The sequence below is a fragment of the Leuciscus leuciscus genome (genome assembly GCF_965113295.1).
Source record: "Leuciscus leuciscus genome assembly, chromosome: 23".
Taxonomy (NCBI): domain Eukaryota; kingdom Metazoa; phylum Chordata; class Actinopteri; order Cypriniformes; family Leuciscidae; genus Leuciscus; species Leuciscus leuciscus.
Window position 1 is genome coordinate 19,406,048 of NC_138747.1, and position 13,318 is coordinate 19,419,365.

General features: G+C 35.1%; 2 protein-coding genes across 2 annotated transcripts; one reads left to right on the plus strand and one right to left on the minus strand.

Moving 5' to 3' along the window:
• The first annotated feature begins 2,876 nt into the window (after nucleotides 1-2,876).
• Nucleotides 2,877-8,044, plus strand: LOC309488518 (uncharacterized protein). The gene is made up of 5 exons (XM_082156795.1): nucleotides 2,877-3,421; nucleotides 3,974-4,070; nucleotides 6,715-6,868; nucleotides 7,099-7,232; nucleotides 7,337-8,044. Coding segments are annotated over exons 1-5 (711 nt in total). The 5' UTR covers nucleotides 2,877-3,097; the 3' UTR covers nucleotides 7,339-8,044.
• On the minus strand, nucleotides 7,807-12,455 carry LOC309488526 (interleukin-12 receptor subunit beta-2-like). Its single transcript, XM_082156804.1, has 4 exons — nucleotides 11,974-12,455; nucleotides 11,677-11,826; nucleotides 9,562-9,646; nucleotides 7,807-9,233 (listed from the first exon to the last, which is right to left on the minus strand). Exons 1-4 carry the CDS (start codon nucleotides 12,158-12,160, stop codon nucleotides 9,194-9,196), a joined length of 462 nt encoding a protein of 153 aa, XP_082012930.1. The 5' UTR covers nucleotides 12,161-12,455; the 3' UTR covers nucleotides 7,807-9,193.
• Nucleotides 12,456-13,318: the final 863 nt, after the last annotated feature.

Sequence of the window (13,318 nt, forward strand, 5' to 3'; positions counted from 1 at the left end):
CACACACACACACACACACACACACAGAGATGCTCGTATCTCTCAACTGTAAACAAGCGCGACCTTGTTGCTGTCAACATATCAACTATCATCAGTTGTCGTTTACATCCAATTTACATTAAACCTGGATCACTTCATGTCAACAACATTTTAGATCCGGCTTATACATCATTTGTATAAATTTAACTTTATTGCAGTTCACTTATATAGTCCTGTAATGTGACAAATTATTCTTTTAAAGTACAAATGTTCCATGTAGTTTCTAAACGAATATGATTTCATTAAATGTATAAAAATTATTCAAAAATAGTTGATTCTAGTTTAGAATAGTTTAGTTGATAATTTTGGTAGTCACATTATAGGACATTTCTACCATCCATGACATTTCCTTACATACACAATACTAGCAATACATATATCAGAGTCTGGCATGTTTTATGCACCAGTTATTTGATCACTGATCAGAAACAGTATTAAAAAAATGCTTTCTGCCTTATATGCTTTCTGCCTTATCTGTCTTACTGTGAATGAAGCAGTTGTTGTATTTCTCATCATCTCAGTTAATAATTATTAACAGAACATTAAATAAGACTGTGTGTACATAAAAGTAACTTTTTGTTTCTCAATCTGGAATCTTGAACCTGATATTTATGCCCAGAGTACGAGTAGTCACAAATGGAGATCTAGAGATCTGTTGGAGTACAAATTCATTAGGCTAGTGAGTGAGTCAGAGCATTGGTGCAAAATGCTTGTCAGAGTGCTTTGTTATTCTTGGCTGGGTTTACGGCATTCGGTAGATCTTGACAAAGAACAAGAGTAATGTGGAAAACCTGCTGGCTGTTAAGAGACTGCCAACATTCGATATATATATACCCTGTAAAGGATTGAAATATAAATAGAACTTTTTGAAAAAGTGCAGTTTATTGAACCTTTATAATTCAATGCAATTCAATGAAGATTGAGAGATATAAAAATGAACGTTTTGTTGATAATTTAAAGGCTATTGGAATTTGTGTATCAAATACGAGGCTATAGGGTTAATACTTTATCTTTAGTACATTATAAAATGTTTACATTTTATTTAATTAAATAAGGAATAACCACAACCCTCATATAACAAGGGGTTTGGAAAATGGATGGATGAATGACACGATACAATAAATAATCTTCCACCACCAGAACTGTGCAAAACCACCAGATGCTATTAATCTTCCCAAGTCTGACAAAATCTATTTCAAAATGCACCAGAATCTTGCAAAAGTTCATAATTCAAACACAGGAATCCATTACAAGGGGGGGCCGTGGCCCATGGAAACAGCCGCCACCCTTCACATTATGTAATCACCCCCCAACTGATGACTCATCACTCGCAGGAAACATTGAGCAGCAGAATTTCGAAGGTCTGTTCTAACTCAAACCAGCACGCACTGCTCAAAACTGCTGCTCTTTAATGAGCAGAGGACGCTTATGTTCAGTCTATGAAGATTCAATATATACCAGTATATATATATATATATATATATATATATATATATATATATATATATATATATATATATATATATATATATATATATATATATATATATATATATATATATATATATATATGTATGTATGTGTATGTATGTGTATGTATATATATATATATATATATATATATATATATATATATATATGTATATAATATACATATACATACATATATATATATATATATACATACATATACATACATACATATATGTATGTATGTATATGTATATGTATATATATATATATATATATATATATATACATATACATACATATATATATATATGAAGAATTCAGATGCAAAAGCCTCTAAGTGCCATCTGAAATTTTCTTTTAGAATGATCATTTTTATCAAGCTCGTATATTTAAGTTCAGTAATTTCACTTAAATGCCAATTAATAGGTAATTTTCATTGCCATTTAAGTGAAATTACTGAACTTAAATATACAAGCTTGATAAAAATGATCATTCTAGAAGAAAATTTCAGATGGCACTTAGAGGCTTTTGCATCTGAACTCTTCATATGTATGTATGGTGACACTTTACGATAAGGTTTCATTATTAACATTAGTTAACTACATTAGTTAACATGAACTAATAATAAACCACTTCTACAGCATATAATAATCTCTCTATAAGTTGTACTTGTTAACATGAGTTAATGCACTGTGAACTAACATGAACAAACAATGAACGGCTGTATTTGCATTAACTAGCATTAACAAAGATTAAAAAATACAGTAACAAATGTATTACTCATAGTAAGTTCATGTTAGTTAATACGTTAACAAATTAAACCTTATTGTAAAGAGTTACCATATCTTTATAAAGAGGAAGTGAGCCACAGATATGATCTATATAGAGATAAATAGATGAGTTAACGTGTACTTACAGAGTTCTTACCTAAGAAAGTACTGGTTAATATAAGGTAACTCCATGGGTTAAGGTTAGATTTACGGGTAGGTTCAAGGTTAGTACCTAGTTATTACCCAGTTATTGCAATTACTATAATAATAGTATGTACATAGGGAACAGGACTATAAAATAAAGTCCTACCCACTTAACTCCTAAAAGCTGCTGTATGTGTGTGTTCGTGTAACCAAAAGGGGCATGGACACTCCGTGCTTGGCAAAAGTTCAGGAAACACTGAGTTGCTCCTGCACAGAGCCTCTTAAAAAATGTTTTTTTTAAAAAAAAAAAGACCTAGCAGAGGTACCACGCTCTGCCAAGGCACTCCCACGAACAGAGGAATGGAAACTGAAACACACTCTTTCAGTAAAAACAGGAGGGAGGAGACTTTTGGTTTTTCCCAGTATAACGGCGAGGATAACCTCTAGCTGATGTCACGTTGCAGCAAGCTGTGTGTTTGGAGTCCTGAGGAACTGGACGGCAGGTCCCATCATTGGGAGCAGAGCCACTCCCCTTTCCTGAGCTAAGCTTGGAGGGGAAACCCACGCTTTATAAGTTTCATTTCACTTAGAAGAGAGTCTTCGCTGGGCTCACACCAACCAGCTCACTCTTTACGGACATCTCCAACCTGAAATCGACTGTGTGCCTCAGGATGGCAAGCTCCAAATCTTCTAAGACTACTTGTTACATTGTGATCGCCTTGCTGGCCCTGTGGTCGATCATCTCGGTTATCATTATTGTAGTTTGGGCCACCTCGCCTGACATGAAAGGAGCCAGTCAGTGTCGCAAGGAGATGCAAGCCCTAACGGAGACGCATGAAGGGGCAAAAGTCGTGTGGACCAAAGATCGAAAAGCCCTTGAAGACCTGGTGAGACAGGGATGGAGGAACCAGACTGCCCTACATAAGCAAATCGACCAGTACAAGGAGCAAATACAGAGTCTGAATATCTCTTTGAACGCCAGCCAGTCAGAAAATGTGAGTTCATCTTCTTGTTTTGGTTTACAAGCTGTTTCTTCTAGCTTAAACCTACGATAACAGATTGCGGAGTTATAATGACACCCAGATATAATTTTTTTTAAAAACAAACATGCCATTTAGTGACATGAAACTGGTTTTGTTTTGCATAACGAGTCCCAACAGGAAATTGTGAACAGTTTAGGTCGAGTTAAATCTGAACAGTTATGCAAATATCTAACAAATCAAACCAGAGGGACTAGGATATCAATCATAGCCCTTCCTGGAAAAATTTTCCTGATAATGTTCACATTGTCTCTGGTGTTATTATGTTTCTTCCAATTTTTTTAACATTTTATTTAAGGGTGTTGTATTGTATTAAAAGAGGTTCTGTCTTGATTTTTTGTGGCTACGTTTTGTCAAATGCCGTTTTTGACCTTTGGAGGTTGTGGCGTTCACTCGCACACCCGTGAGATCTGACGGCCACACCTTTATGTCTTAGTGCGAACCTCCACGGCCGAACCTCGCCCCGGTTATGGACTTGTGTTTAATTAACCTTCTGTTTCTCCACAGGTCATTCTGAATGGAAGCATCACGATCTTGGAGAGCAAAATTGAGGAATACAAACTCATCGAGGGAAACCTCACTACAGAAATCAGCCTGCAGAAAGGTAGGAAAATTCAAGTCAGAGTTTTCCCTCTCATCAGAGGAGCCATGAAAGGAGCGCTCTCTCCCTCTGACGATATTCTTAGATGAATTTTCCCATGTAACCATAGAAACTCGGAAGAGACAACAAATAGGCAGGACTTGTTTGTGACATGGAATTCTCTAGAGTGGCTGTTATAATAACATGAAGCGCGCTAACTAGCGGTATCATTCCTATAAAACTCTTCTATTTTTGGTCAGATTACTTTTTATGTATACACTGTGAACCCGAATAAGTTGGCAAAACTCAAATAATTTGAGGTTATCAGTTACATCATTTTTTTTAAGTTAAGAAATGTAACATTTAAGTAAGCAGAACTTGCAGATTTTTATTTTGTACTGATGCATTTTAATATTGAAATATTTGAGTAAGCTTATTCACACAACTTAAAATTATCAAGTAAACTCAACTTAAATATGTTTAGTCGTGGAAACTTGGCTAGCTTTAACCAGCTAATTCAATAAATACTACATTGGTAAATGGTAACACGATGCTTTGATAGCAAATAACTTGCTGAAAGAGTACAGCAATGTAAAACATTTAACACACACCGTTCTCAAACCAAGCTCATGCTCCACTTGACACCATGATGGTAACCAAACCAAAAAACCCAACATAACAAACTCTTCTAAACTAGCACAACAAAACATTAAACACTACTAAATCACTCACTTAACATTAATCTGGCACAAAAAGCAATATAGACTTTAGCATTTAGCATTTTATTGCATTTAGCATTTTCATTTTAGCATTTACTAAAACTACACTCGCTTTTGAGAGTCATGGCAAAGCATGCTGGGAAATAGAAATCCCAGCCCAGTTTCAGTTACATTTAAGTTAATCTAAATGAACTAAAAACAATGAAACAATTCAACTTACTTAAAATGTGTCAGTTTGTAAAAAATAAGTGTTATTATAATAGCCTTCTTTTGTGAACTCTAAAGAAAAAGTAGGCTAAGTTCTAAATACTCATAAAAGTTAATTTGACGGAACTAATTTATAAAATTTGAGTTGGCACTACTCAAACCAATTAATTATTTTGAGTGCTAGGGTTTAAATTAGCATTTATGTATTATATTCACAGTAAACTTTGTCAAGTTCAATATAATAAAAAATTACACAGCTGTTTCTAAGGCTTGGGGTCAGTAAGATACAATTCTTTTGCTCGCATTTATAAGACTGCATTTATTTAATTAAAAATACAGTAAAAAAAATTATATTTTGAAATATTATAAATAACCTTTTCTACTTTAATATATTTAAAAATGTGATTTATTTCTGTGATGGCAAAGCTGAATTTTCAGCAGCAGTCTAAATTATTCTAAACATTCTGATTTGGTGCTCAAGATATATTTCTAATTATTATCAGTTAAATGATAATGGAAAATGTTGTGCTGCTTAATATTTTTGTGGAAACCATGATTTTGCCCAATTTTTTTTGATGAATAGAAAGTTTAAAAGAACAGAATTTATTTAAAACTGATTTTTTGGGTGAAAATGTAAAAGTCTTTAATGTCACGTTTGATCAATTAAATTAATCATTGCTGAATAAAAATAATAATTTCTTTCAAACAAACAAAACCATTACTGGCCCCAAATGTTTGAATGGTAGTGTACATGTATTCTACAATACAGTTGTGTCAAGATAACAGAATTTAAAGGATTTTGCTGCTCCTTGTATTATTATTTTGGTATATTCTTTTGTATATTATTGTTATATCCAGCCTAAGCTGATTTGCAGGCTTTATATGGTCTCCCAGAATGGGCAGACTGATGTGTTGGGTGGTTTTTAGCTGGTCAGACTGGGAGACCAGTTGGCTGCCCAGTAAAACCAGCTAAAACCCCACTTGGCCCGACTCGGAGAACATCTAGACCAGCTAAACCACGTCTTAAACTAGTTAAGAACACCATAAACCAACTCAGACCATCTTAAGCTAGCTAAGATCAACTCAAACCAAATTTGTTAAGACCAGAAAACCAACTAAGTTTGGGGTTTTTTCTCAGCAGGGAACAGTCCTGTTTATCACAATTAAAATTGAGATTTTCAAATCCAGAATATTGTTTAATTTTTAAAGGATTTCCTGACCCACTAAACAACAGCAGGAAACGACTCCTGAATGCATGAGATATGAAAATAACAGGGAATACAAAAGCGAGAGAGACTGCACTGATAAAAATCACCCTGCTCGACCCTTTTACCCGCTTGATAAAGCGGTTATCTGGAAAAAGTTAGTTGACTTTGGAAAACATTCTCACAAAACAGGATAGGTGTGATGTCTAAAAACGTTTCACACCAAGGCCATATTTTAACACCAGTGTCAAATTTGAGACAAAGCAGCAAGCGAACAACTCCAGCCAGCTACAGTCCAAAATAGTGCTCTGACATCACCAAGGCCACTTTAAGAAACAAACTGATAAGTTACACCGTGCCTAGACATTGCCTTATAAGCCAATGGGCTTATTTTTTTCAAAGAATGTTTGGCATATTGTTTGAAGAGGAGTGCTAACATTGTGAGAGGCTACATTCTATTGGCATTACATAAAAGATTTGAGTACAAAACATTGTGAGTTGTAATGTCTGAAGCGAGTTTTTCCATTATCATTTCAGACCATATTGAAGCCCTGGAGCACAATTTGACCCTGAAGGCCCAGGAGTTGGCATCTTGTGAAGCTTCACGCCTCGCTTCTGTACAGCTCCAAACTGTCGCAGAGAGACAGACACAGGTCTGCGAGACCAACAAGCAAAATTTACAGAAGCAACTGTAAGTCATGCAGCATCTCTTCCATCGCTTCGAACTCCATTTCACCACTCTTGGAAGAGTTCTTGTTTCATTAAAGCATGCTAAATGTCTAAATCAGAATATAAAGTATGCAGTGTGAAAATACCCTGGACAAATCTTGCATTACTGCACATTTATTGGTGCTGATGAGATTACACTACCGCATTTTGTTGCTGAAATGTTTTTCTTTTTCTTTTGTCATGTGATCACAGCAAGAAGTGCAAAGACATGGACCTCCATGTTCATGAATATCATGTTGATCCCGATGACAACGGAGCCCAAGGAATAACCACAAGTAGTGTTACACTGGCCATGATTGTTTGCCTCAGTCTGCTTTTGGTACCATGTAAGTTTAATTGAGTCATATTCAGAATATTTCTGCTGTGTCTGTTGATAATGAAACCGCATCCTGTGTGTTAAAGAGACTTATTCTTATTCTTTTATTCTCAGAGACGAGAGGAAGGCTGGATGATGGATTATTTGGGTACACGTTTTGGTGCAACACTGTTCTGAGGACACTGCTCAGGTGCACTTGTAACCCTGGACTTGAAGCACATTTAAATCTACATTTGGAATGCAAAGTGGCGATGCAAAATTGATGATAATTGATGTAATCATTGAAGGTATTTGTGTTGCAAAACGTTTTGGTGCCAACAAATTATTGGTTGACAACATGGAAAATTGATTTACCTATTTCAACAAATGTATGCTGTACTTCATTGGTGGTAACTTTTTTATTTTCTATTAGGGAAAAATATAAAATAGATTTTACGGTCTAGATGTTTCAGATTTGTATTTATTTTTGTTTGGAGTAACCAGGCTTATATGCCAATGAGATATTGATGTTAAGAGCTATTTGGAAATTCAATTACACTGTTTTACCACTGTCTGTTTTTTTTTTATTGTTTTTTTTTAAGGACTTTACAAGGACTTTTTGAAAGCTACTTTTGAATAAATTTACAATGTTGACTCTTTAATATTGACTTGATAAAAGACAGCCTTTATTGTGAGTAACATTTCCATCATCATTACTATGTCTGTCAACCTTTTTAACAAAAATCTGATGAAAGAGCTCCCAGAGCATGTTGACTAGAGAGCGAGGGAAAAAAACAAGAGAGAGACACACACAGAAGGACGACTTTCAAACAAACCATAACATGGTTAACCATTATGCTATGGTAACTTTGTATGAGACAACTGTCATTAAAATGAGAAATTGTCATTAAAAATAGAAATTAGAAATTAGACTTTTTAAAGGGTAACTAAACCCTAAACCAACTTTTTTTAGTTAATGATCTGTAAGAATGGGGCTTTATTAGTGCGGTTCATTGATTCGAGTAACTTTTTTGACATTTGGGTATAAAGTGTTTTAATTTTACAATATATGGTGTAAAAACGTCTTAGTGCTGCCCTCTTCAGGTTGAACGGTGGCTACTGCAGTTGAATTTTCCTATTGGATGTTTGCGGTGGTACGTCACGTAAGCGCCTAAGTGGTGGCAGGTGACGAAAGCAGGTTTGTAATATAATTGTTTATTTAATTGTGATATAAAGATACAATTATAAAGTGAGTAACATTTGACTGTTCATGTGATCTCAGCATGTTGGCCTCCTTATTCTTGATTTTAACATTTATTTCACACTGGTTTTAGTTTTCTAGTTTTATGAATCATAACTTGAAAAAAAAAAACATGAAAATATAGAAAGAATACTATATACATGAATTTTGTGTTTAAATGAAATGTATGTACCATAATTGTTATGCATGCATGCATGCAAAAAAAAAGAGATTCAAATTGATTTGTTAACCGGTACAGGGTTTTTAAAATAAATTTTAAGGCTTTTAAGACTTTTAAGACTTTTTTAATACCTGCATAAATACAATTAATAATGTATTGGGGGGAGATCAGTGTTTACGATAACATCGTAAACCATAAAATGACTGTAAAAACGACAATTTACTTTACAGTTCATATGGTACAAGTTTTGACAAAAACAAGTTTTATAAAAATATATATAAATATGGTTTATAAAAACCTCACATTTAAGCCTTTAAGCCATTTTTTAAGAGAAGGTATGAGTCAAAATTAGAAACTATTATACATTTTCATTTAAAATATGGCTATATCTAATATTCAAGATACCTTATCATTCAAAATTTTTTGAAAGCACATTAGCTTCTTATCAATCCACCAGTTAACCTTTACAACACTGCTTGTAAGCCGTGTAAAAAAATAGTCGATCTTCGCATTGGTCTGAACAAAAAAAAAGGTGCTGAATGAAAATGCAAATTCAATCTCTGGATGGATCTTATGGAGCAGCAGAAATATATCGGTTTCTCCGGTTACCTCTGTAAACAACAAAGCAGCGAGATTATAAATTGTAATATTTTGAGAATAAAGTCAAAGTCATAGTAGTACGACGAAAATAAAGTTGTAACATTTTGAGAATAAAGTCAAAATTACAAGAAAATGTTGACACAATATGTGATTCAAGTTCAATGTGATTCAATGTGATAAAAAAAAGGAAATAACGTCAGTTTTTTTTTTAAAAGTGCTCCCGAAACCACGAACTTGGTTTTGCTAGCTCTATGCTCTACCAATAAAGCTACAGGTTATGTGCAATATAACACAATAACATATCTTGGTGATCAGTCAGTTGATCTGTGATAATCTCACCTCCTGACAGCAACAGAGCAGATTATAGTACACAAGAGGGCAACCACACAGACGATCAGGATGGTCTGGTCCTGCCATGATAAGCCTGAATGAAAGGACAGAACACATTTGCTGTTGGCAGGTATATTCTCACACTTCATTGTGTTTACTTCACACAAAAGCAGATGAAGATTTATACGGAGCTCCTAAGGGACATAGTGATGGAAAAAAATTGGGATGGGATTTTTCTAATATTTTGCGTTCTCTCGCAAAACTTTTGCGTTCCCTCTCAAAACTTGGTTCTCTCACAAAACTTTTGTGTTCTCTCGCAAAGATATTTGTTCTCTCGCAAAACTTGGTTCTCTCGCAAAACTTTTGTGTTCTCTCGCAAAGATATTTGCGTTCTCTCGCAAAACTTGGTTCTCTCGCAAAACTTTTGCATTCTCTTGCGATCTCTCGCAAAACTTTTGCATTCTCTTGCGATCTCTCGCAAAACTTTTGCATTCTCTCACAAAGTAATTTGCGTTCTCTCGCAAAACCTGTCGTGAGCTCAGACAAACACTTCCTGCTTAATGTCCCACTGGCAGTGTTTCAGACAGCTCCGAACGTTAACAATGGAGCGGTTCGTAGAATTTGAACATCGACTTAATCGGTCAATGCTTAACTCCAAGTTAGCAATATATTCACTGATTCTAACTTCCCGGATCAATAACTCATGAGCTAAACGTTGTTAAAACACAAATGACATCTATTTCCAATCACATAGGCAAGGAGCTACAACCCAATTTTCCTCAAAACAAGCTTTATAATATAAATTGGTGGAGAGACAAGTCCGAAGGGAAGGTCTGCAAAGTGAAAAACCCTTTTGCACATTTTATATTATGAAGAATATTCAATAACTTCACTGTGACACACTGTACGGTCACCAAATTCAGTTCACACATCACTGCTCTCCTGCTGGTTATACTACAACACTTGCATACTTTTTTATGATTATTTATTCTGAAACAAAATCAATAACTTCACTGTTATTAGGAAAACATATTCAATAACTTCACACTGTTATACAGTGTAATGCCATCAAATTCAGTAAGCAATTATCATGCAAAAGCTATGGTTGTAACTAGTATGTTACGGCCTACTTATTTTGTATGTGCTATTACAATTTAGCACTAATAATTATTTTTGCTTGCTAAACTAAGTGTTGTAGTAAACCAGCAGGAGAGCAGTGATGTGTAAACTGAATTTGGTGTGTAAAGGACCTTGCACACTGAGTCCGAAATTTTCGTATGCGTTTTTTCGTCATTCGGTGGAAATGAATTGTGAAAACACTTCTCAAAATGCTTGCTACGGATGCGAAAAATGCAGAAAATCGAACCCGATCCGATTTTTTTTTATGACGGACGAAAGTTTCAGAGGCAGTGTGTAAACATGAATGTGCAGAAGTACATTTTATCAAACTAAGTGTTGTAGTATGACCAGTAGGAGACCACTGATGTGTAAACTGAATTTGGTGACACTACAGTGTGTAACATTGAAGTTAACGAATATTTTTGTAGTAACGCTTTTCGGGTTTTGCACTTTGCAGACGGTCCCTTCGGACCGCATTCTCATAGAGATCAATTTATATCATGAAGCTTGTTTTGAGGAAAATTGGTTGTAGTTCATTGTCTAGGTTACTATGATTGGAAATAGGTGTCATTTATGTTTTAACAACGTTTAGCTCATGAGTTATTGATCCGGGAAGTTTGAATCTGTGAATATATTGCCAACTTTACTGAACTCAAGGAGTAAAGCACTGACCGCATTTCTTTATATTTGAGTCCATGTTCAAACTCTACATACCACTCCATTGTTAACGTACAAAGCTGTCTGAAACACTGCCAGTGGGACATTAAACAGGAAGTGTCTGAGCTCACAACAGGTTTTGCGAGAGAACGCAAATATCTTTGCAAGGGAAGGCAAAGTTTCTCTGGGGAACACAAAAATTTTGCGAGACAATTATTTTTTTTTCTCATCCCACATTTTTTCCACGTCTATTTCCCTTTAGGGGGTCAGTAGGTTTCAGTTCTGCATAATCATTTCTCATGATTACGCAGAAATTACTGAAAATCTCTGAAATGACTGTTTTAGTACCCATTTCTTCTGAGTGTGTTTCAAAGTTCACCGATGAGTTCGGCCCTTTACCAGCCATTGTTTCTCCGGCTATAGAAACGGTGTAAGAGACCCCTGGGTGGAGGTTCTTGATCTTGAAGCTGGTTTCATTTGCTTGGACTTCATGGAGTGCTGAAGCAAGAGGAACGGTGTTATAAACAATTTGTTTATAATAGATTCTTTTGTTGGCTATACCAGTAAAAAACTTTTATCTGCAGTTGTGACTTAAAGGTTTCATAGCAAATAGATGATCAGTAAAACTACAAACTTTCGCCTTACTCGTGTTTCCCTGTCCTGAAATCCAAATGAGATAATGCAGTAGAAATCCTCGCTGCTCCACCACAGGAATGGAAAGCCAACTCACCACAGCTGATTCATGTGTCACATTAGAAATATTCACATTCCCTGGACCTTTAATAGGTGCTGAAACAAATGCAAACATTCCATTGTGAAAACTAGAGATCATTCTGGATTATATCTTATATTGTGGTCTTCGTGTTTCAATAACCTAAATAGACTAAACAAGGGATGCATGACATACCAGTACCATATCGGTTATTTACGGAGCCCCGGCCTAAAGGGAAATGGTGATGAAAAAACATAAGATGGGAGGGACAATTATTTCTCAATTTGTGAACGCAAAAGCATTGAAATATAATTTTCCTTCTTATCTCATTATTTTTCCATCACCATGTCCCTTTAGGGCAGGGTTCCTCAAATCTGGTCCTGGAGGGCCACTGCCCTGCAGAGTTTAGTTCCAACCCTACACTGTAAAAACTAAAGGAGCCTCAAATATCCTGTCGGATACTCAAGGAACTTAAAAATGTAATTTAAGTGCCTCAAAGCTCTTTCTCCTATAGTAGGGTTACTGGAGGAGCATTGACAATATTTGAGGTTCTTGCTGGAACTTATGGGATCCTTTAAGCACTTTGTATTTAGTTCAGAGGTTCTGGAGTCACCTTTTCATTACTATGAGACCTCGAAGTGCTTTGGGGGAAAATAGAGGAACTTGAATGTGATAAAAGGGTTATTGGAAGATCTTTTAACATTTAAGTGGTTCCTGGAAGATCTCTTATGTTAAAGCCAGCATCTGGAGGAACCCAATGGTTCAGTGAGGCCAGAATGATATTATTATTATCCTATTATTACTTAAGTTTGATTCAGTATACCCAGGTGAAAAATACGTAGGCTACTATTAAAAATGTACTTGAGTGTGTTTTTAGTAGGCCTTCAATACAAATATAACCTACTTTGATGCATTTAAATACATTTAACAGCAGCCTACGTCTTTTTCACCAGGGTAGCTTACATTTATTTAGTATAGGCCTATTTTATTGATTAATTTAAACCTTAAACAACAACACTAAATAATAATAATATTAATAATAAAAAATCATTAATTATTATTGAATAAATAATAGTAATAAAATAATATTTTTTTACTTCTTCATAAATTATTATTTGAAGAAGAAGAACCAGGAGGATAAAGGTTTTATTCAGTCACGAAACTGCTGCTATTCCTCTGCTGTCGTCACTTCAGTGTTGCTCGCGCTGCTCGCGCGCAACAAAGCTCAGCTGATCGACGTCATCGAGTTTGAAAGTAACGGCTCTCCTCATCAAAGCC

Bases quoted from the DNA above. Each gene is read 5' to 3' on its own strand.
- LOC309488518 (XM_082156795.1), top strand. From the start codon at position 3,098: ATGGCAAGCTCCAAATCTTCTAAGACTACTTGTTACATTGTGATCGCC. The intron at 4,071-6,714 runs GTAGGAAAATTC...TTATCATTTCAG, and splicing joins AGAAATCAGCCTGCAGAAAG to ACCATATTGAAGCCCTGGAG. The intron at 6,869-7,098 runs GTAAGTCATGCA...ATGTGATCACAG, and splicing joins CAAAATTTACAGAAGCAACT to CAAGAAGTGCAAAGACATGG.
- LOC309488526 (XM_082156804.1), bottom strand. From the start codon at position 12,160: ATGATCTCTAGTTTTCACAATGGAATGTTTGCATTTGTTTCAGCACCT. The intron at 11,827-11,973 runs GTAAGGCGAAAG...CTCTTGCTTCAG, and splicing joins TTCAGGACAGGGAAACACGA to CACTCCATGAAGTCCAAGCA. The intron at 9,647-11,676 runs GTACTAAAACAG...CCTTTCATTCAG, and splicing joins AACACACTCAGAAGAAATGG to GCTTATCATGGCAGGACCAG.